Source organism: Pectinophora gossypiella, chromosome 21 (assembly GCF_024362695.1).
Source record: "Pectinophora gossypiella chromosome 21, ilPecGoss1.1, whole genome shotgun sequence".
NCBI classification, from domain to species: domain Eukaryota; kingdom Metazoa; phylum Arthropoda; class Insecta; order Lepidoptera; family Gelechiidae; genus Pectinophora; species Pectinophora gossypiella.
The window spans coordinates 1,030,586-1,055,086 of NC_065424.1; the positions used below are offsets into that span (position 1 = coordinate 1,030,586).

Below are 24,501 nucleotides of genomic sequence, written 5' to 3' on the forward strand. Positions count from 1 at the left end.
AATAAGTAAGACATGGCCGTATGGGCATAGTTCCCTTTGCCTTACCCTTCGGGAAAAACCAAAACCAAAAAAAAAATCCTAATATTTACTGTTAGATTACGTTAGAACCTGGTTAGAACAAACAGGTGTAATAGATAGGTACCTAGTGTTCTGTGCGTTAGAATCTACCTTAGAACCCACAGAGTAGGTACTTTTATATATCTTAGAACCATGGGGGTGAACGCTCCAGAAACTCCTGTACAGGCAGAAGTAATATTCATCGTAGAAGCGACAGCGGCAAATGGGGCATATATAAATGAACTAAAAACAAATTATGTTGTTCCTACGCTAGAGTAAGTATGAATTTAAACGTTCTATTGTATTTTAGTAGTAGTCCATTTACGTTGAATAATAGTTTGGAGTTGAAAGTACCTACACTGATGCTCTTTACTAGATAGTTTTGTTAGGTGCCTAGTTGACCTGGTTTTTTTGTCTGATTCATCTTAGACTTCGTCTGTCTCGATGTATCACTGATTTATTTGGGTGTCCCTTAAGTTGCATAAAATTAATAACCCTATTTTGGAAATCCATAACAGACTTGACATAACTGTAATTTGCATACCAATTAGAATGAATAACAAAAATATATATCATTATTAAGCATATTAATGAAATCCATAATTTTAAAAATTATAACTTTAAAATTCATAGCATAAAAAGCAATAAATTAGCAAATCCATAATATTAACATATGTAGTTAATACCTGTCCTTGGACAGAGCATAACATTAAAGATTTTAGTGTAATAGGTAAGAGTGGTAATGGTAAAATTACCATTTATTTACAAAATCATTTATAATTATTATTAATTTTACGTCAAACTGACAAATCATAAATGAGGCTTAAAATAATTTTAAGTTTGCAGCAAAGCTGTTAAAAATTCAGTTTTATATAGGTACTCATTTTTGGGATGTATAATATTTTATTTATTTTATCTGATCAGGCACTTTGTAACTTTATTTGCATTATATTATATTAAGAGTATGGGTTTCAACTTTTATGGGTATTATAACTAAGGGTGTTAATTATATATTTTTTAATCATTATTTATATTGACAATGGTCCCGATTCCTGCAGAAAAGCTTAATTTTATTTTAACTTATATCCATTATTTTCATATCCGTCGAAAAGGAAAGGGATGGATGATTCACAGCTCTTAATTTTAGGAAGAATGAGTAAATGAATGAATAACCCGGGCGAATCAAAAAGGTACGTCGCCGGTATGCAATCCTTTTTAGACGGTTGGTTTAGATTTGTGTTTAAAATTGACGTGTGTTCCATAAATTTTATGCTTGTTTCCTTTTCGGCGGATAAGAAAATGACAGATATAACTTAAAATAAAATTAGATGGTATTTACAGGAATTAGCACCATTATGTATATTAAAGATATACTTTTTATTTATATACATTTTAAAGTTATGGATTTTAATATAGACCTGATTTATTTATTTATTAAGTACTACTACATCATATATATAAAATGTTAACAACTAAGACAATTACTAGAATGAAGACAATAATTCCGATATCAAAAATATAAACAAACGGCAAAGAAAGAGGGTAGACAGATATGTCTGCCCGTAGAAAATTATGGATCTACCTACTCCACTCCAATCTCATCAGTCATCCCGTGATCATGGCACTTGAACAGTGTCGAAATATCGGGAGTTTCATATCCCCATTTAAACGCGGTAAGAACCCGTTATTATGTGCTTTAATTATGATAATAACCGCGTAAACTTAAAATAATGTAAAATTAAGACTTATACATATATGGTTGTAAGGCTTAAATGCCTTTTAAAATCCAAATCCCATTGTTTAACTATTGTGTCTGGAAATCCGGGCGTTATGAGGACATATTTCAATTACAGTGTACATAGCATCTACAAATTAGTATTACTGATAGCTGATAGTTTCATTTCTTGTGAGAAAATAGGGTTGGCGTGTACCTAAGGGGGCTCTATGAGTTGACTAGTCCCTGCCCCATACTAATTTCACTCGACAATTTGTCTATGTCCATGACTCATACTAAATTGTTTTAAGTTTACGCGGTTATTATCATAATTAAAGCACATAATAACGGGTTCTTACACATTAATATCGGGAGTCTCATATCCCCATTTAAACGCGGTAAGAACCCGTTATTATGTGCTTTAATTATCATACTAAATTGATCAAAATTTTTCTAAGTCCCAACTCGCTCCCTGGTTTGTGACCAATAATGAAATTCATCACCATTTAAATGTTCTCACCATCAAACAAGAGATTGATAGCCTGAGCAAAATCTACAGAACTCGCCTTGAGCATCATCCCAACCACATCGCTCAGGAGCTCCTGCAAATAAACCAAATCCGTGGTCTTAAAAGACGGCCTATCATGGAGACGGAAATGGATTAAAGTTTCTGAATCACCTGATTATTGAAGCAGGTCCCCTGCTAATTGCTGAGGATATGTCTCTCATAAAGTCAAGTTCCTCTTCAGCTCATCTGCTCATAGTAACACAAACGGACGCTTACTGATTGCAAAAATATCAAAAAAAAAAGTCCCATCTCATAGTAGGTACACTCCAATCGAAACTAGTGTTCTTTCTAATGTTTCAAATTTAAATTGAAAAGTTAAAGTAATAATAACGAAACATTACTTGTTATGGTTCATAAATAATTCATCCAATAATGTCTTATTCCTATATCCTATTAACATTAACATGTTTAGATTGACAAATCTCTCGTCTCTTTCGTACTAAGCAGTATACTTTTAGCGCGAAAGAAACATCTCTTGTCTCTTATTAGTTCAGTATGATTGTAATCGGACATTATAACGTACATGCACAAATAAATATATTTTGAATGATAAACATTGTTTCCAGATACTTCCATGGAGGGTCTATAGAAGAAGGTGGAGGCAGTGGCTCCGTGTACAGCGTGGTGGCATATACAGCTGCTGACTGCCTGCCCGGTCTGCCTGTCTCAGCTTACGGACCCTTCAACTCTCCACAGAATGTCCTTGAGACTATTGATAGTATTCAGTTAGTATTTTTAAATTATCATCTAGATTATTCTAGAATCGGTAAAGATAAAAATATTCGTCACTGTCTAACAGACTGTAAATTTTATTTAATTAAATTCAATATTCTATTTTAAAAACAATGTCAATAGGTACTACTAAAAAGAACGATCCAAGAATCCAAGCAATTCATTTAAGAAAACAATATTGCTATTTGACATTTGTTTGCATTGCATGCTTACTTTTATATGTGCAAATGTCAAATTGCAATATTGCTTTTTTAGATGAATTGTTTTCATGTGGCCATTTTAATTCCAGTCATTCTTTTTCCCCCAGTTCGGTATAATTATTGATTATATTTAAATGAGATAACATTTTACAATAGTCTCAAATGTACAGTAAGAATATTATTTATTTTATTAATTATCATTCTCGCCCACCAGATACATCGGCGGGCGCGCAGAGAGCCGGGCATGCATCGCGGAAGCCCTAGCCACAGCGCTGGCGTGCTGTGAGGAGCGCGCGCGGCCCGACGTGGCTACTCACATGCTGTTGCTGTGCTGCTCCCCACCCTACTCCGCCTATGGCGGGGGACTCGCACCACCAGGTACAACACTAGACATGCCACCAACATCAGACATGCCACCAACACCAGACATGCCACCAACACCAGACATTCCACCAATACTAGACGTACCACCAACACCAGACATTCCACCAATACTAGACGTGCCACCAACACCAGACATTTCACCAATACTAGACGTGCCACCAACACCAGACATTCCACCAATACTAGACGTACCACCAACACCAGACATTCCACCAATACTAGACGTGCCACCAACACCAGACATTCCACCAATACTAGACGTGCCACCAACACCAGACATTCCACCAATACTAGACGTGCCACCAACACCAGACATGCTGCTAACACCAGACATGCCACCAACACCAGATATTCCACCAATACTAGACGTGCCACCAACACCAGACATTTTTTTTTTTTTTCATTTTTGTGCCCAAACATGCGATCGGTCGACTGACCATAAGCAGTTTTGATGGTTTGGTTTTAGTGGCGTGCAGGACAGGCCCCGTCATTAAGGTGTTACTGTATGTTATCCCATATGTGTGTCCTTTTGAGGCGTCTCATATAGTGGTGGAGTGATAAACTCCGGGCCAGACATGCCATCAACACTAGACATGGATGATCATCGCGCATTAGAATAGAATAGAAATAGTTTATTATAAAAGGGTGCCACACACAAACAAAAAAAAGACAGATGTTTGTCGAAACGATCATAAGGTGGTGGTGGACGTCCTGAGATAAAAGGGCCTGTGAACCACGACGCATTGCGATGAGATCTGACCCCGCAGGCGCCCCGGCCACGGTGGAGGCGGCGGCCCGCGCGCTGTGCGAGCGCGGCGTGCAGCTGTCCGTGCTGGCGGCGCGCCGCGTGGCGCAGCTGGCCGCGCTCTACGAGCTGGCGGGCGGGGAGCTGCACGCGGCGCAGCAGAGGAACTACGCCAAGGTGGGTCGCCGGGGGGCCGCGGCCTACGAGACAGAGGTTGACAACAGGCTAGTTTCCAACTAGTCAAATCAGTTACTTTTTACTAAACGTCAAAACACGAAATTACTACGGAATCTGTATGAAAAAGCACACTATGACGTCATAGAAAAATGTGTTTAATTGTCGGACTTATTATTACGTTTTTCTTGATTAAAATTCATAAATAAGTTAAATAGAAAAAAAAGAAAATGTTTCTCGTTAGTTTCAGATCTGTCTTTATTTAGTAATCAGAATTTCATAATTTATTTTGAACGTAGTACACGACCCAACTATGACCAAATAGTTCATACTTCAACTTGGCATTGTACTCGTCCGCAAATTTTTACAGACACACGGAGCTCCTAGAAAAATGTAATAAAAAGGTTGTCTTATGCTTTATAATCTGTACGGCAAGAACCTTAGTATACATAACACGGTTATTAACAAAAAAAAACTTATATATTGTGCAGTATGTTACGAAAAGTAATGATAAAATTGCAGTCTGTCATATAAAATATACATTGCCGGCAAAGTGGCTATGGAATTTGAAAAGCAGTAGAGTTATCGTATTTATTTGTTTGCAGAAGTTGAGTATCCTGCAATAGCGGTTCTCGTACAAAATGCGCGTTAGGGCCTTTCCAACCTCTTTCTTCTTTTCCGTTTTGGTTACCGCCGGCCGACTTGTCCGAGTGCTAGTTCGATCGACCACCGCGTCATCACTTCATTTCAGTACCTAAAGCTATTCGGCAAAGGGTTTAGGCCTACCTCTTAGCCGTAGATTTGCAGCATATAGCTGACGGCTGCCACCCGGTACACAATTTAAGACAACAGGCTTGAGGGTGTCCACTTGGGCGCATACCTCGGCTCAGTGGGTCGATAGCGATGCGCTAAATGAGGAAAATCGTCGACCACGCCTGCGGGGTCGGTATTGGTAACCTAAGGAGAGTTACCATTATATAAGTAGCATTATTTATTTTTTGTAAGGTGTTGTATTACCGCAGCCCCGTGTTACATGGCACTTAGGCTATAGACAGACGGACCGTATTTCAACTGCAATCCGCAAATTGCAGTTCATGTGCAGTTTGAATGCAGTTGACACGACTGCACGCCGACTGCAATTGAACTGCAATCGGATCGGATTGGTTTGTATTGCAGTTGTGTCAACTGCATTCAAACAGTTGAAATGCGGTCCGTCTGTCGTCGCCTTAAACATAGCTGGCGAGGAGTGGGTGTACCAGACACCTCTGCCTGCCCCTTCGGGGGTACAGGCGTGATGCTGTTGTACTACCGCAGGACCCCCGTCACCTGGTGCTGCTGCGGGGCTACAGCCTGAAGGAGCGGCCGCCCAGCCCCGCGCCGCCGCCTGTACCAGAGATACAACCGGAAATATACGGGTATGTCGTTGTCTTCTTCCTATTGGCTTGTTGACGGTTTTCGGTTAACTATTTAAAAAAAGAAATGCAAACGCTTATTTTATACCCCTTTTAAAAATATTGTATTTTCTCGGAAAAGATTTATTATAGAAAAAAAAAACATATTTTTCTTCATATATCCCTTTCTCGAAATACCCCTTTTTGGTCATTTTATTCAGCTTTACTCTAAACATCTTTCCCAATATGCCCCTCTCTCAAAACATACCTTTCTCGAAATGCCCCTTTTTGTCACTTTATTCAGCTTTACTCTAAACAAAAACCTAACACCCGGTTCCAAAACGTCTCTTTCCCAGTATGGCCCTCTCTCTAAACATACCTTTCTTGTAATACCCTTTTTTGTCATTTTATTTACTTTTACTCTAAACAAAAAACCTAACTTTCGGTTTTAAAACGTCTGTTTCCCATTATGCCCCTCTTTCAAAACATACTTTTCTCGAAATGCCCCTTTAAAGTGACATGTTATTTCCGTCGCCCCAGCCAGGGCCGCGGGTCTGTGCCGGTGCCGCGGCCGGCGGCGCCCGCCTTCGCCCGCGCCGCCCCCGCCCGCGGCAACTGGCTGGCGCCGCCGCCCCGCCAGCCGCTCTACGCCAACAACTCCGCGCTGCTCACGCAGCTGGCGCAGCCCTCCTACCCGCCGCCGCCCCAGCAGGTGACATTACACGCACATTTCATTCTCTTTCAGGAAACTTTTCTTAATTTCCTTTTAAACGTCTAAAAAATTGGCTAGTTGATATGGAATTTTATGACTTGAATGAATATTTTCAACAACAATGATATTTAAAATTGACAAACGTTTATAATGTGACTAATTATTAGGTACTTACTTAATTCCTTGATGCTTAATACTGACATTATTTGTAATATTGTACGTCCGACATGGACATGCTGTTGAGACAATTTCATAATGTTTGACACCTGCGTGTATGTACCTACACAGCTTCTTAATGAATGTTTCTTGTTTCCTTATGAATTCTTAAACTCCACTATTTCGCCAGCGCCTACCAAGCATGCTGTCCACGCCGGGTCCCTCCACGTCCCCCGCGACGCCGGCGCCAATGCAGCGCGCCTACATCTGGAGCGGAGTGCTCGAGTGGATGGAGAAGGGCAAAGCCCCCGGAGATACGCAGAAGGTCACCAAACTCTTGCCTTGCCAGGTATGGGCAGTTTGTACTGTATTTCTTGCATTCGAGGGAAGTGTTTTAACCAGTTGAAATTCTGCTTACTAAATAAAGACTATGTCTAAAACTAACAAAAACATAAAAAAATGTTTTAGCGAGTTTTAGATCTATCTTTGTTTAGTAATCAGAATGTTATAACTTAACTTTGACTCAATTCTGCCGATTTCCATTGCAGGTGTCAGCAAACTCCAAGGACATAGAACCAGAGCTAAAGGTGGACACATGGCCCAACAAGTTGCTGATGCAGCTGATGCCCAAGCAGCTGATCAGCAACATCGGCGGACAGTACCTCAAAGACAGCAAGTCCGTGTTGTTTCACCTTCAGCCTAATGAGGCCCTGGACGCGCTTACTAAAGTCATGGTCAACGGATTTGTGAGTATACCAATGACAGCTTTAATTTTGATATACGAGTATTTTTTTTAATATTAAAAATAAACATAAATATTTATTTAAAAAAATAATTCAAAAAGACTAGGCACCCACCATAGGATTCGTCCAAAATGTAATTCTAAACAGACAAAGAAACCCACAGAAGCTACGTCAAAGAACAAACCTTATCAGCAAAGAAGCTTCGTCAATATTACTCAAAAAGTAAGTAAGTCAAATGTTCAAGTTAGGTAAGCTGACCCTGTGGAAAATGGGATAACGCTAGGAAGATGATGATGACGATAGTTTCAACTATTGTCCAAGGGAAATACATATAGTGATGTGATAGTGTGGGGAGGAGCTCGGTGGCGCAGCGGTTAACGCGCTCGGTCTGCGATTGTCGAAGTTAAGCAACTTTCGCAAAGGCCGGTCATAGGATGGGTGACCACAAAAAAAAGTTTTCATCTCGAGCTCCTCCGTGCTTCGGAAGGCACGTTAAGCCGTTGATACCGGCTGCATTAGCAGTCGTTAATAACCACCAATCCGCACTGGGCCCCGTGGTGATTTAAGGCACGATCTCCCTATCCATCCATAGGGAAGGTCCGTGCCCCAGCAGTGGGGACGTTAATGGGCTGATGATGATGATGATAGTGTGGCTAAGTTAGTGATGCTCTAAGACATAAATCGAACGATTTCATTCCACAATTGTGTAATATCTGTTGGTTCCAGGCGGGCTGTGTGCATTTCTCATCACCGCCGCAATGCGACATCAAAGTCTTAATCCTGCTGTACACGCCAGACAAGAAGGCTTATCTCGGCTTCATCCCCAACAACCAAGCCACATTCGTCGACAGGCTTAGAAAGGTAACGCATATCATCAAGTCCTCGCAATGTTTCGAAAGAATTGTCAGAAAAATATTAAATACTTTTTTTCTCTCTCTCTCTCTCTATTTAAGAGCTGCGCTCTTGTCGGTGGAGTAATCGCCAAAAAAAAAAATACTTAAATACTTTTAAAAACAACCACAACTTTTTTTTTACTTTTGTAAATACTTTTTAGAACTAAAAAAAATAATGTTCCAAATACAAATTTAACGAGGATAAAAACTAGAAGCTCAAATACACGGTGTTAGTGACATCGTAACGAAAACTTTGAGGGGTGATTGAGACCTATAATTCTGAGTTATATCAAGTGGAATTTTCCGTCGCAAAAGTATGGAACTGAAAATAATTTAAAGAAATATAAAAAAAATCATGAATTTTCCGACTGAAAATTCTACACTAACATCCTGTGTGCATCCTAGGTGGCAGCACTGTTGAGTGTTCCTAAATTTTGACAGTACTCCATACTGTCCAGCTAAAATTCGTGATTAACTGCTATCAAATATGGAGCAACATGGAGTGTATCCCGTTTGAAGTATGAGTTAGTGAAATAAAAGCAGCCAGTTGGAAAAAGGCAGTTTTGATTGAATATCAGTTTTTCTAAGTTTTCTCCTTTTTTATATATTATTTGGAGAACTTACAGACTAATTATACATTAAATGAACTAAATATACATGAGACAATGCTAATAACAAGTTCCCGCCAATAAATGAAAAGGTAGGAGAGAAATTAAAATAAGATAAGTGGCTAGAATGATACATAAAGATAATAGCTAACAAGGAAAAGGAAAACAAAACCCTAAGTCAGTACGAATGCAGGTGGGTTAGTAAGTACTAATCCAATTTAACTTAACCATTATTATTTTATGAGTATATTATAACATGAGTAAATTTATTGAGTCTCAAAATATTCTTGTGTTAGAATTCGCTTAATAGATGCAATACTAGTGTGGAATAGATCTATGCTGTTAGATGATTCGTTAAAAGAGTTGCTCGCACGTATGAGAAACGCATTAGATCTATAGTTAGTTCTCAATCGCGGTATGTGAAGCAATGGACGCTGCCTTAAGCCTGCCTTAGTCCTCAAATACAGGGTGTTAGTAACATCGTAACGAATACTCAGGGGGATGATTCAGACCATGATTCTGAGTTATATCAAGTGGAATTTTTCGTCGCAAAATTCATGTTTTTTTTATTATTTTATTAATTATTTTCAATTCTATACTTTCGCGAAGGAAAATTCTACTTGATATTAACTCAGAATAATCAGCGGAATCATCCCCCTCAGTATTCGTTACGATGTCACTTACACCCCACACAAGTACATACGGTAGCTATACAAGTAGGTATGGGTGTTAGTGACACCGTAACGAATACTGAGGGGGATGGTTCAGACCATGATTCTGAGTTGATATCAAGTGGAATTTTCAGTCTGAATATTCCTGAAAATTTTTGTGTTTTTTTTTAATTATTTTCAATTCCATACTTTTGCGACGGAAAATTCCACTTGATATCATCTCAGAATCATGGCCTCAATCACCCCTTAAAGTTTTTGTTACGATGTCACTAACACCCTGTATATTGAAGACAGGAGCTTCTTTCTCTTTTATTCTTTCCGATATTTAGGGAACAAATATAACACTAAGCTTACCTGTACTATCTGTTTTCTTTGTATGTTTCTTGTGTCTGTTTTATTGTGTACAAATAAATAAATAATAAATAAACACTATGATTTTGCAGTTAAACGCTGCGCAAAAGGTTTAACCAAAACAATTTGTTTGTTTGCTCAAATAGTATGGAGAACTGTCAAAATTTAAATAGCCAGTTTTAATTGCACAGAAGGAACATAACAACACAAACAACATAAAAAAAAGGAACAAAAAGCAGCCTTATTGCTTAGGTAGCAATCTACTATTCTATTCTTTAGGTAATTTTTATCCTCATTAAACTCGTCTTTTGAACAAAAATTCAAACAAGTGTAGTTGTTAGTGGAAGCTGCTGTCATGGCAGCGCCCGATCCTAAGACACTTCGCGTCGTAGGGCTAAAACACACACACACCTATAGCTATAATTTTAAAGAGTCTTATTTCTATAACAATGCCTTGCCATGTACTATGAAAATAGGGAGGAAGAGAGCCTGGTGATCCGTAACACAGGCATTCCGTCTAGTATGGACACCAGTCTCTCTCACAATAGAAACATGTACACTGTGAGTAGTACTAAGTTAAGTTTTTACTGTAATTGTGAGGGAGAAATAAACTTATTTTTTATTATGATTATCATGATGATCTATCACAGGTGATCCAGCAACAGAAGATGACCCAAATCATCAACAAGCAGCTGCCCACAGGCGCGGCGCCGACCTCTATGCCAGGGACAATGCCCACCAGCACCATGACAGGTATAGTTTTTAGTTATTAGTCATATACAGGGTGTTAGTGACATCGTAACGAAAACTTTGAGGGATGAGTCAGACCATGATTCTGAGTCGATATCAAGTGGATTTTTCCGTCGCAAAAATCATTTTTTTTTAGTTTTTTAAAATTATTTTCAATTCTATACTTTTGCGATGGAAAATTCCACTTGATATTAACTAAGAATAATCAGCTGAATCATCCCTCTCAGTATTTGTTACGATGTCACTTACACCCCGTACAAGTACATACGGTAGCCATACAAGTAGGTATGGGTGTTAGTGACACCGTAACGAATATTGAGGGGGATGATTTAGACCATGATTCTGAGTTGATATCAAGTGGAATTTCCTGTCAAAAAATTGATGATTTTTTTTTTTTTTTAATTATTTTCCTATCCATACTTTTGCGACGGAAAATTCCACTTGATATCAACTCAGAATCATGGTCTGAATCATCCCTCAAAGTTTTCGTTACGATGTTACTAACACCCTGTATAATGTCCTTCAGACACTATCTAATTTTATTTTAAGTTATACCTGTCATTTTCTTATCCGTTGAAAAAAGGGACGGGTAATCAACAGGCATAAAATTTATGGAATACACGTCAATTTAAAGCAGAAATCTAAAACAACCGTCTAAAAATTTTACATCGGCCAATAACCCGACAGAGTTAAGTAGACAGCACGTTTACCCCGGTGGGAAACAGGCGCGAGTTTATGTATGTATGAAGTAGTCATATCTTGAACTGGAAGTAATTAATAGTACGTACATTGAAGATCAAGATGATTGGACACTTAATAGGACGACGACACGGGTTAGGGAAGGTACAGTCATGAGCAATATAATGTACCCACTTTAGGACTCTGTCGCACTAACATATATGACATTTAGTGAGACTTACAGTTCAATTTGTGTGTATGTGAGGAGCTCGGTGGCGCAGCGGTTAACGCGCTCGGTCTGCGATTGTTGAAGTAAAGCAACTTTCGCAAAGGCCGGTCATAGGATGGGTGACCACAAAAAAAAGTTTTCATCTCGAGCTCCTCCGTGCTTCGGAAGGCACGTTAAGCCGATGGTCCCGGCTGCATTAGCAGTCGTTAATAACCATCAATCCGCACTGGGCCCGCGTGATGGTTTAAGGCCCGATCTCCCTATCCATCCACAGGGAAGGCCCGTGCCCCAGCAGTGGGGACGTTAATGGGCTAATGATGATGGGGTACCAATGTGTATACATATTAATGCTCGTGACCGTACAAGGTAAGAGTGGAAGGGGAAGACCAAGGAGAGCTTACATGAAACAAATTATAGAAAAGGTGAACGTCGTGTCTTATAAGGAAGTGAAGGAATTGGCCTTTGATACACAAGAATGGAGAATGCTAATTTTGATTAAGCTGATTTCCAAAGAAAACTTAATTGTTTAAATTATTTAGTAAGTAATATTGCAGAATAAAGGTTTATGTTTTCTATCAAAAAATATTGTTTTAAATAACCTCACTACCACAAACAAGCAGTTTTCATCGTATTCTGCCATCCTTGGCTGCCATCCCGAAATTTTCGGGATTCTCGGGATTGATATTTCCAATCCCGCGGGATCTCGAATTTGCGATCTCGAGTCGGGATTGCATTACCCGTAGGTCCAAGATCTGGTAATTGATTAAAGTGTCTCACAGGCTCGGGAGCGATGCCAACCCCAGGCATCTCCTCCGCGGGCATGGGCTCCAGCGGGCTGGGTAGCGGCGGCATGTCGGGCGGGATGGGGCAGGTCGGCCAAGTAGCGCAGATGGGGCAGATGCCGCCCGGGCCAGTGGGGCCCGCCGGCGGCTCCATGCAGCCGCAAGTGCAGCAGCATCCGCAGGTTTGTAAAATACAAATTACTTAAATAAATCTTTTGAATGAAAATTCGGATCGTGTTGCATGATTTGGGATTCGGTAGACGTATCCATGTTAAGACAATGGTCACAAATTTCGCAAATTAGCCTACCCGGATAACTAAAATTCAAGAATACAATTTGAATTGTAAAATTTTACATAAATATATTTTTCGTCGAACGTCACATCCGCCTAAAACTACTGCAGTTTCTCAAAACCTGTATAACCGAGATGTATTATAGGATGATTTTAGTAACTGTCATGGTATTGGTACTGGTTATCTTCAGGTTAGGTTAGCGGAGGTGGTAGTAACTGTGATGGTATTGTGTTGGGCAGGGCATGATGCTGGGCGGCGGCATGGGCCAGCAGGTGCGCGGCGGCGGGCAGCTGGACGGGCTGGAGGCGGCGCGCCAGCAGAACCTGGAGAAGATCCAGCACCTGCAGCAGACGCTGGAGGCTGCGCACCAGCAGGAAGCGCAGTTCAAGTCGCAGATGGACATCATGTCGCATCTGCACGCTGCGCAGCAGCAGGAACTCAACTACAAGCAGATGGAGGTAGTGCTTGTAGGGCTCTTTAGTCAACTCGGCTCCATCATAAAATCGGCCCGGGGGTCGAGTTGACCTATTGAATATGTACATTAGGTAGATTCGATCCCTGGGCCGAGTGAGATGGGGCCGAGCTGACTAAAGACCCGTAGCGAGAGTAGTTAATTGGACTTGTTGGAAACCAGCCTGTTATGCTGAAGTGAAGCCGTTTTGGCATACATTGTGAACTGTTGTGTTACAGGAGCAACAGCGAAAGCACCAATTACAGCAACAGCTGCAGCAGCAGCTGCGCGGGGCTGGCGGCGTGGCGGGCCCGCGGCTCATGAGGCCCATCATGCCTTCCAACCCCGGCCTGCGGCATCTGCTGCAACAGGTACCCCTCACACCAGCGTAGAACATCTTAATAGCTATCCGGGGTCGTTATAGCTCACGGGTGACGAACCTTCATAGGTCATGTACGGTCACGAGTACTAATATGTATAGACTTTGTAACCATGTCACATTAACTTTTTTGACAAGTTAAACCGTAAGTCTCATTAAATGTCTAATATGATAGTGCGACAGGGTTCTAAAGTGGGTACATGATATTGCTCATGGCTGTACGTGCCAGCTTTGATCCTACATATTATGCGGGTGTTCTAGTTCAGGGGTAGCAAACCTTTATAAAGAAAAATGGAAAACATCCACTACTCAGTCAAATAAGAAACATTAACCCCTTTGCTAGAAATTTAATTCAAATTTATTTCTATTAAGACACATAACAATTTCGAAATTAATCAAGAAAACGTAAACTATGTAGAGAATCAGAAACATACGTAACTTCGTCACGTCCAACTAGGCGTTTAAGTGTTTTGAATCTGACCACCCTGTTAATACACTTAGGGAGTGTAAAATTAATAAACCGTATCAACCAGTAATGTGCCGTGCGAAGAAATGTTCCCACTTTCAGAACCTTCCTGGCGACGAAAAGGCGCGAAACTTATGTAAAAAGAGTTTTATTACCTAACCTTTATGCAGATAAGACCAGAGTTTAAGAAAGAACAATTTGAAAACAGAAAAGCGGTCAGTGTCCTAACGGGGACATTCCAACTTTGGGTGTTTTCTCGGGAACAGCGCATCACTGGCAAATCACCAATGTTGCAGCAAAAAGGCGCAAATGTTAGGTAAAAAAAGCTTTATTACCTAGTCTTTAGGTAGATAGGATCAGAGTACGAGAAAGAACTATGTGAAAAAAGCAGCCAGTGTGGTTACTATTAAAGAGTTTATACAACAGGAATATTCCCATTTTAGGTACATTCCCGAAAACGGCACATCACTGGTATCAACACTGAGCAGTAGTGTGAAGCTCGTAAACGACAGTCAGTCATATAGATTATATTTTTTCGTTTCTTAAAACAATTTCGTGTTGATTAATTTTAAGACTCCCTAAGTCAATGCGAGCATGGTTTAAGAAGACGAGGTATGCTCAAAACTGACAGCTAACATTTCAAGGTTACCCCAGCTGACGTCATCCCGCCCTGTATTGCCATTTCCTAATAAATAAATTACCCGCGTCCAATGTTTTTATATTTACTTTGCAAGGAAATTTTGTATTTTTAGTAAAAGATTTACTTACAGTTTTAGTGATTTTTATGTATGTGACAAGTAATAGTAATTAAATACATTAGTCAGTAAATCACTTAATTTTGAATAATTAAAATTTACGTCCTTGGAATGTTGGAGATACCAATTTAATGGTAACACTTACGTCATCAATGGGCTAGCAATGGCGGCTTGTCATAGGATTGAGCATACCTGGTCCTCATATACCATGAATACGAGGACATTACTCTCACACATCACTGTATATAACCATGCATAACTAATTTTCATTTTCCTTTAGGTAACATTTTAGAAGTAAAACAGTTATATTTCCCTGTGACATTACTTAACAATATTCCATACAGCGTCCGCAAAAGCTACTTATGGAGTACACTAGATGGCGCTACTGAGAGATGAGGTCTTAATTTAAAAAGAAACTTGAGAAAATACTTATATATTCTTAGTTATAATCTTCTTCTATCGTGTGGGTTGTGAGGTGAATTACCAACCTCATCAACCCTGGCGTCAGGGTTACTATTGAGCCGCCAAAGGCCCCTGACATGGCTCATATACGACTATGTACTTACATCAGTAAGTAGTAACCGGGACCAACGGCTTAACGTGCCTTCCGAAGCACGGATCGTCTTACTTTCGGAAAATCAGGTGATCAGCCTGTAATGTCCTAACCAAACTAGGGACCAGGGTAATTTTTGTGATATGTCCCCACCGGGAATCGAACCCAGAACCTCCGGATCGTGAGCCCAACGCTCAACCACTGGACCTCGGAGGCCGTTAGTTATAATAAAAAGGACATAGCCGTATTTTGTAAAGAGACAATGGTATAATTCTGACACACATTTTTTTTAGTTTGACAGTTCCAATACTATTCCGTCCCTCACTCCAGATATTTTAAAGAAAGAGATGGAAATAGGTTTAGAATTCTGACACTGAAATACAAAAGTTTGTGTTTATACTATTATTACCATAAGGATGTGCAATATTTTCAAAGACAATAATATATCCTCAATAACGCCATCTAGCAGCGAAACAACTTATTAGTTCTTACTGGAAAAATAATCTGCTTTAAGTCATCGACCAAGATCATAAATCATCACTTTAATCGGAAAATATCAGACCGTACAGTCATGAGCAATATAATGTACCCACTATAGGACTCTGTCGCACTAACATATTTGATATTTAGTGAGACTTACAGTTCAATTTGTCAAAAAAGTTGATGTGACATGGTACCACAGTGTCATACATATTAAAGCTCGTGACCGTACGCTTGCTTCTAAGCACGAACAACTTGGGGGTTAAAAAGCCACATTGAAATAATACATCTAAGAAAACATTACCCTCTCCTTTGGCAGTCGGGTAAAAAGCAGTATTGCTTAACAAATGAAATAAGTTATGAGATTCTGATTACTAAATAAAGATCTAAAACTGAGGAAAAACATTTTCTTTTTTCCATTTAACTTCATTATGAATTTTAATCAAGAAAATCGGCCGACATTTTATCACATTTACAATGATGTCACAGTGTGCTTTTTTTATACAAATTCCATAGTAATTTCATGTTTTGATGTTTAGTAAAAAGTAACTGATTTCACTAGTTGGAAACTAGCATATTTGGTCTATGGCTTAAGTAGAACTGTTTTTTTTTTTATTTCATACCACTGTACATAACCATGCATAACTAATTTTCATTTGTTTTCTAGCGGCTTCTCACTGCCTCGCCATCAACTAATTTTTCATTAATATACTTCTGAACAGTCATGAGCAATATAATGTACCCACTTTAGGACTCTGTCGCACTAACATATTTGAGATTTAGTGAGACTTACAGTTCAATTTGTCAAAAAAGATAATGTGACGTGGTACCAAAGTGTATACATATTAATGTTCGTGACCGTACACAAGCCCATATTATGCCCAACATTTTGAAACTCCTACCCCCGCCGCACTGCAACCGCGCCGCGCCTCGCTAAGCGTCGACCAATAGCCGTATGTCTATCCACGTATCTACGTGGACTCTGCTGAATACTATCTAGCATTCACTGCGTCAATGAACTACTTTCCAGGCTACTTTTCCCAAAAATAATATAGAGGGCACTGTATAAATTTAACGTGAAAATTACCTATTCTCATTACTCGGGTACATAATTATTTAAAAACTAGATGTCGCGTGTCCTGTATTAGTTAGAAACTTTTGTATGGCGGCTATTTTGTTTTTTTTTTACCGACAATTGGATTCGACCAAGATTTTAATAGGTTTTATGGAAACCAAAACGTTCCAGGTGTGATATGTTTGCCAGGCTGTAAGGTGCCCCCTGATGCGGAGCAGTTTTCAAAGATGACGTTCCGATCACACCCCTTTACATCATTTTTACCCCTGAGACATTTTCTGGAAAAACAAAAATTTGTATGGCGGCCATCTTGTTTTTCCGCCATTTTGTTTTTTTTTACCGGCGATTGAATTTGACCAAGACTTGAATAGGTCTCGTGAAATCAAAAAAGTTTTACGTGCTATAGTTTTGCCAGGCCGTAGGGTGGCTCCTGATAATTACCTATTATCATTACTCGGGTACATAATTATTCGAAAATACAAATGTAATGGCAGAAGCGTATATAAAAATAATTGTAGCTTGAGATTTGGATCACACATGTATAGAGTTATGTTGCTACCTATATTGCTTCTCTGTATTTTGATCAGAATACTAATGGGGTTAAGATGTAATTGTACCTGGGTGTTATAAAAAGGCTTATCATTTATACCCAAAATCAAAGATGAAATTAGAAGGTTACACGAAGGAACATCTTTACAACGCCATCTGTATTATTTTTGGGGAAAGTAGTCTGGAAAGTTCCTCATTGGTCGAGACCCTAAACCGCGCGGCGTGGTTGCCGTGTAAAGCCTGCTGGGGGGTTGAAAGAGCCACATTGAATCAATTCATATAAAAAGCATAACTGCTATTCAATCGGAACTAACCCTGATGTGTTTTTTTTTCTTCAAAAAAAAAAATATTTTTTTTGACAAATATTTATCATAACATTTTGAATAAATAGTGGATTTAGTTTGGAAAAAATGGGCTTGTGCATTTTTCTGTCATTAAAAATATGGTCTATTAGCTAAAAGTTTAAAAGAAAGAAAAGAGGTTAAAAATAACCTCGTAACGCTAAGTTTTCCAGACACAATAGTTAAACTATGCTTATAAGAAGACCAGGTATGCCCAAAACAGACAGCTAGCATTTCAAGGTTAGCCCAGCTGAAGTCATCCGACCCTGCGTTGCCATTTTGTAAAAAATAACCCAAGACCAATGTTTTTATATTTACTTTGCAAGGAAATTTTGAAGTTTTAGTAAAAGATTTACTTACAGTTTTAATATATGAATTTTATATATATGAGAACAAATAGTAATTAAATACATTAGTCAGTAATTCACTTAATTTTTAATAACAAAATTTACGTCCTTGGAATGTTGGAGATACCAATTTAATGGTAACACTTACGTCATCAATGGGCTAGCAATGGCGGCTTGTCATTGGATTGATCATACCAGCGGGCTTAGCACCGTAAGCACGCGACTCTTTCTCGCCGCGACAGAGATCGTCTGTCTCTTTCTGTGCAGTACTGTGTGAGAGTGACGGGTGATGTATGTCGAGGCGAGAAAGAGTCGCGTGCTTACGGTGCTAATCCCGCTGGTCTTCTTATACCATGAGTTAAACAATAGTGTTTGGATTTTAAACTGGACCAGTCTTACGACTTTAAAGCCACCACACATTCGCTCTGTAATTTTTACCTTATAGGCCATATTATGTTAAGCAGTTGTAGAGCACTTAGTGTATGTTCTAGCAACAGCAGGCGGCGCGCGGGCCCCGGCCGCACATGTGAGCACCCTCCACACACAAGTAATGCTTGTTTCTGTTACTAACGCGCGCTTTTGTTGGCACCATGATAACTGAATCATTAGTAAAAATCGACGCGTCATAGCGAACACAACGAATCACCGTAGAATAAAGAATTACTACTACGTACAGAACGGCAACTCTCCGCTCCCCACCAGCGACTGAGCTAGGTTTACCCCCCCTCGAACAGTTAGTCTTCAATCGTGTATGGGCGTCAGACGTCACACACACAGATGCGCGTGTACGATGACGTCAATGTGTGGTGTCTGTGTAAAACGAAGTGTTTTGTACGAAGTGTCTGTGGTATCACGGAAGAGCCATTTTGAATAATCACACTCTGGGGGGTTCAAAAGTCCACATCGATGCAACTCACCTAAAAAAGCAATATTGCAATTTGTCATTTTATTTTATTTTATTTGGGTAGCTTACAGCCTTTTTTACAAAATGAATACTTATAAATACAAACAAATGCCAATGAAAAGCTACCACAAGTGAACATTAAACATTTTAAAATGTCCATACAGACTCAGATACAGCCAGAAATTAAATTAGGTTCCTTGGTCAGCAAGGTTTTTACACTTTGAACGCTACCGTTAAATAGGTCAAAGCGAGTATCAGTATTAAGCTTATTAACTAATCTTAATGTTCTAGGTAAGAAGCTATTGATTCTATAATTAGTGCGACATTTGCGCATATATAAAAGTAATATATAAAAGTAAGTGTGCAATGCAAACAAAAATCAAATAGCAATACTGCTTTTAGGTGAATTGCTTCGTTGTGGCCCTGTGAAAAAAATAATACTACAAAATAATAGGCGTGTGTGAGTGTGTGTGTGTGTGCGCGCGTGAGTGTGTACGTGCGTGTAGGCGTGCGTGTGTGTGTGCGCTTGGTTCCAAATTGGTGGGTAAATTTAAACTTATCAGACTTCCTATATCATGATGCCAACAAAAGTCAATGTTTTCTTTTGCATGTAACCCTTTAGCTTCAACATCTATTCAAACTTCTAGAGACGCTCAATGCAAGCTTTATCACGATCATTCACATCCCATTAGTGTTAATAGTGGATAAACGAAGCGAATTAAGGTGTTATAATATTAAAATACTACTGTATAATATTTTACAGCTGCTTGTCTTCCCGGGCATGTCGTAAAAACCGACAGGGATTGTGTCCTTTCTAACATAATAATATAATACACTCTTCGACACTCAGTTTTCATCACAATGTTGAACTATTGTTAAATAGAATCGAGGAAATGTATTACCTGGCTAGATATTTGCCCAGCAGTGGGAGCGAACAGGCTAGATAGGAAGATATCTACATGAATCCAAAAAGAAAATCTTGTAGGTCTTCTCGGTTCACAGGATTTCTTTTTAAGATCCAAGTTTAAAAAAAATAGATCCAAGTATAAATCAAAATTACCTTCTTTAAATTATTGACCCAAATGTTCCCGTAACGATACGACCATCAGAAGATTTTGTCCTCATACGGAAACTAGTTTTTCAGTCTTTTTGTTTCCACGAAAATTCCGTCTTCATTTGTTTTTTTCCTTCGAAATCCCAAACGAATCTCCCGCCAAATTCCTTAGCGTCCTTTCTGTTTATTCCGGGTTTCGTCTACCTTAAAGCGAAAGTAGGTAGAGAAAGTTGATGGTAGGGCTGGCAGAGGAAGACCGACAAGGACTTACATTGACCAAATTGGAGATGTCCTTAGAAAAGGACATACGATCTACTCTGAACCGGCGTGCGTGTATGAAGCGATTGATGAATGTGGAGGAAGCAAGAGAAGTGTGTCAGGATCGAAGCAAATGGAATTCTATAGTCTCTGCTTACCCCGGTGGGAAATAGGCGTGAGTTTATGTATGTATGTCGTTTACCAGAAGAAATAAAATGGCTGCTGTTGTTCTATGACATGACTAATATATAATTCTCCCCCTAGCAACCGCAGTACAGGCCCGGGGGCGGAGCCCCGCGCCCTTCTTCCCAAGGACAACAATTTGACGACGTCAACAACTACGACTTTCTATAGACTGCTTCATTGGATTATTGGATAAAAATGATTACTAGTTGGTTTCCAATAGGGGACTTTCCAGGCTACTTTCCCAAAAAAATTATAGATGGCGCTACTAAGATATAACGTGATAATAATTACCTATTTTCTCATTACTCGGGTACATAATTATTTAAAAATACAGGGTGTCAGTGACATCGTAACGAATACTAAGGGGGATGCGTCAGACCATGATACTGAGTTAATATCAAGTGGAATTTTCCGTCGCAATTCATGACTTTTTCTTTACTATTTTTTTTTTAATTTTTCATTTCCACACTTTTGCGACGGAAAATTCCACTTGATATTAACTCAGAATCATGGTCTGAATCAACCCCCTCAGTATTCGTTACGATGTCACTAACACCCTGTATAATATAAATGGCAGAGGCATATACAAAAATGGTATATAATTTTGTTGCTATTTACCTATATTACCTATATTGCTTCTCTTTATTTTGATCAGAATAACAATGGGTGGATGTATTGTCTTTGGGTGTAATAAGAATGGTCATCATTTATACCCAAAAACAAAGATAAAAGATGCATAATATCTGCAAATTGACCTACAACAAAAACTTGTTGGATAAAGATCCATGAATGATTCTGATTTCTGTTATCCATGAACAAGGTTAAATTAATCTATATTATAATGTATATTTTTTTTTAGAGAATGTTACCAGGTAATTCCCTCATTATATTTTTATTTTATTTTATTTTGTTATTTTATATTTTATATAGTATATTCCTTACGACACGACACCTGTATGGTGTCCAACTGACCGAGAGTTAGGGTTTTGGAATAGGGTAGTTTCTAACTTGTCAAATCAGTTGCTTTTTACTACTCGTTAAAACACGAAATTATGTGGACCTTGTATGAGAAAAAACAACTTGTGAGGTCACAGAAAAACGTGACAAAATGTCGCACTAATTATTACATTTCTTTATTAAAATTCATAAGTGAAATAGAAAAAAGTAAACTTTTTGTCACCTTTAGATCTGTCTTTATTTAGTAATCTTCTTCTTCGTCGTTCCCTAGACTTTCATAATTTACCTATGACCTAGGAAACTACCCAATTCTTCAAGCAACGTCACGTAATACCTGTAAAAGGTACGTTATTAATTAAATAAAAATTATTAACCTTTAGTCTGTGGCAGCGCTGTCAAAAAATTACCCCCCTGTCTGTGGAAGCCATTCCAAAATTTTTACGAGTTTCGCCAGCATTCAGTTTATGATGTAAATTTCACTTTTTGTGCATGGAACGTTATAATAAAGTGATTGATTACTAAAGCTAGATATATTTCCTTGTTTATAAACAATAACACAAGCATCGAAATTATTTGTAAATAAAATACGAGCTGCTTGAATACGAAGTTTGATCAAAAATTCACTTGCACCAATATTATGCAGTCAATTATTGTTTGTGCCAAAAGTCATAGTCAAAATCAAAGGATATGACCATAAACTAGAAAAATAGAGCTTTGTAAAGACATATCACACTACATACTTTTATCGCTTTATATTGATCAATTTTATGAAAACAATATGACGAAAAATTTTGGAATGGCAAAAAAATCGGTCAGTAATATCTGCGCTTGTGTGTGTGTATTTCGTCATTCAGTCGTCTGTGTACGATAAGGATCCTGACTCGGTTCTTGAACAGTCGTCTGTGTATGATACGGATCCTGACTCGGTTGTTGAACAGTCGTCTGTGTATGATACGGATCCTGACTCGTTTGTTAAACGGTAGTCTGTGTATGATTAGGATCCTGACACATACATAGGATGTTTTATTTTTGTTCAGGCAAGGTGTGAAAATGAAATATGTCTAATAGGTATTTTTTTTATTATTTAGATATCACTTTAGTTAGATTGTGAGATAGATATCTACATGTTAAATCATTTATTCATATACAATCAAAAACAACTGTTCTTATTATGGTTTATATGACCAAAATATTATTCTTATAAGAGCCGTATTATCACTAATAAGGGTGCAGTGATCCTTGTGGCGTCGCCTGGAAAGATAAGAGGCCGTGAAGTTGACGGAGCTGAAGGATTTGTTAAATCCATTTTATCTAAAAAAAAAAAAAACAAAAAGTTAGTAAAAGATCATCCTGTAAGTTGTATTTCAGAAATAACGGTTTTGCCATAGTAAATTTGAAAACATGTGTACGTACACAGTGTCGGCCATTTTTACTTGCGTGTGTGTGTGTGCATTTTTAAGTAATGGTTTCAATAATTTACGTTTTGGTAAATATTTATGAATTATTCATACAAAGCAATTTGATATTCAGAATCTCCATAAAATTTCCTTCAAAATAATATAAAATATGAGGTATATAAACAAGGCGTAAGTTTAGAATAACTCAAAGAAAAACACGAAAAGTTATTTGAGATCTGTAGGTTACTTTTGAACTAATATAATTCGTAAGTGAATCACTTTGAGAACTTATAATTTATAAAAATTGACACTACAATACATATAAAATAATAAAATTGAACATTTACTTACCTTTTTTAACAATTTTCAGCTTATTTTTCACTTTTAGTATTCACTTTTGGTAGTTGAAGTATCACTGGTCGAAACGGAATTTCAACCGATTTTTCTAGCGGAACTATTGAACATTTCATCCGAATGATGATTGTCTATGATAGATCATTTATTCAATTTTGTTCAAAACACAACATTAAACCTTTTGCGATAGAATTAGAGTGGATAATTACGTAAAAATAGGTACCAGTCCTATGGGTCAGGATCCTAATCACACACATACGAGAGGGGTAATCAGGATCCTTATCACACACAGACCAAAGGTTAATTAAGTAAAATTAGGATAAAAGATTGACTCGAAATGAACTGAATAGTATTAATTAAGGATTAGTGTAATTGTGATGTATAGTATCAATTTTATATGTTAATAAATGTTAAGAAGTTTTTATCGCTGTTTTATTTTATAATTCCATCCTTACCCTCTGATAATATTTTAGAATGACTCTCTTTCTTAATTAAAGCACATAATAACGGGTTCTTACCGCGTTTAAATGGGCAAAAAACCCATTTAAACGCGGTAAGAACCCGTTATTATGTGCTTTAATTATGATAATAACCGCGTAAACTTAAAACAAAAGACTCTCTTTCTTTCCTATGGCAACATTCTGTGTGAAAAAAAGAAACATCACTGTCTGTGTTTCCCAACATGATAATTAGAGTGACATATCTCTCGTCTCTTTCTCACTAGCAAATGTGCTATATCTCCGTCCTGCTGTCATTCTTATGCTACGTTACATAGGGTATATAGTAAAAATTATGCAAGAATTTTGACAATCGGACTCCCTGGTCACTCCATACAAAAATCTCATTCTCACCGTGTGCTGCCTGACGCGTAATTGCATCCATGACCGTGGGTGATAGGTTGGGTCAGATAGCCACTGCAAATTTATCTAATTCTCTATGGAGACAGGTTGTCTGCGACCTAGTCACTCCCTCTGACTTAACACGTTGACAGTCCAGTGATCCATTATACGGGTCATGACATGACGGACTAGCTAGCTCCTTACGTTCGTGACCCATACTTGGGTCACTAAGAAACGGGTGCTCGTTGGATCGCGGGTAACTTAGCAAAGATTAAAGAAATATGCGGGACTTACAGGGCAGTCAAAACATTATGTATGGGGACTG

General features: G+C 38.5%; 2 protein-coding genes across 4 annotated transcripts in view; both read left to right on the forward strand.

Moving 5' to 3' along the window:
* The window catches only part of LOC126376480 (exportin-2), a 192,327-nt gene that overhangs the window by 125,844 nt on the left and 41,982 nt on the right, over positions 1-24,501 (forward strand). The gene's annotated exons all lie outside the window — the stretch shown is intronic.
* Positions 97-23,759, forward strand: LOC126376518 (mediator of RNA polymerase II transcription subunit 25-like). Of its 2 annotated transcripts, XM_050023964.1 has the most exons (15): positions 97-332; positions 2,906-3,064; positions 3,486-3,649; positions 4,423-4,577; positions 5,889-5,989; positions 6,506-6,677; positions 7,024-7,182; positions 7,382-7,579; positions 8,303-8,437; positions 10,750-10,852; positions 12,536-12,720; positions 13,071-13,289; positions 13,522-13,653; positions 18,719-18,774; positions 20,708-23,759. In XM_050023964.1, exons 1-14 carry the CDS (start codon positions 211-213, stop codon positions 18,755-18,757), a joined length of 2,043 nt encoding a protein of 680 aa, XP_049879921.1. In that variant the 5' UTR covers positions 97-210; the 3' UTR covers positions 18,758-18,774; positions 20,708-23,759. The 2 variants fall into 2 exon arrangements, with proteins under 2 accessions (XP_049879921.1, XP_049879920.1); XM_050023963.1 differs by lacking the exon at positions 18,719-18,774.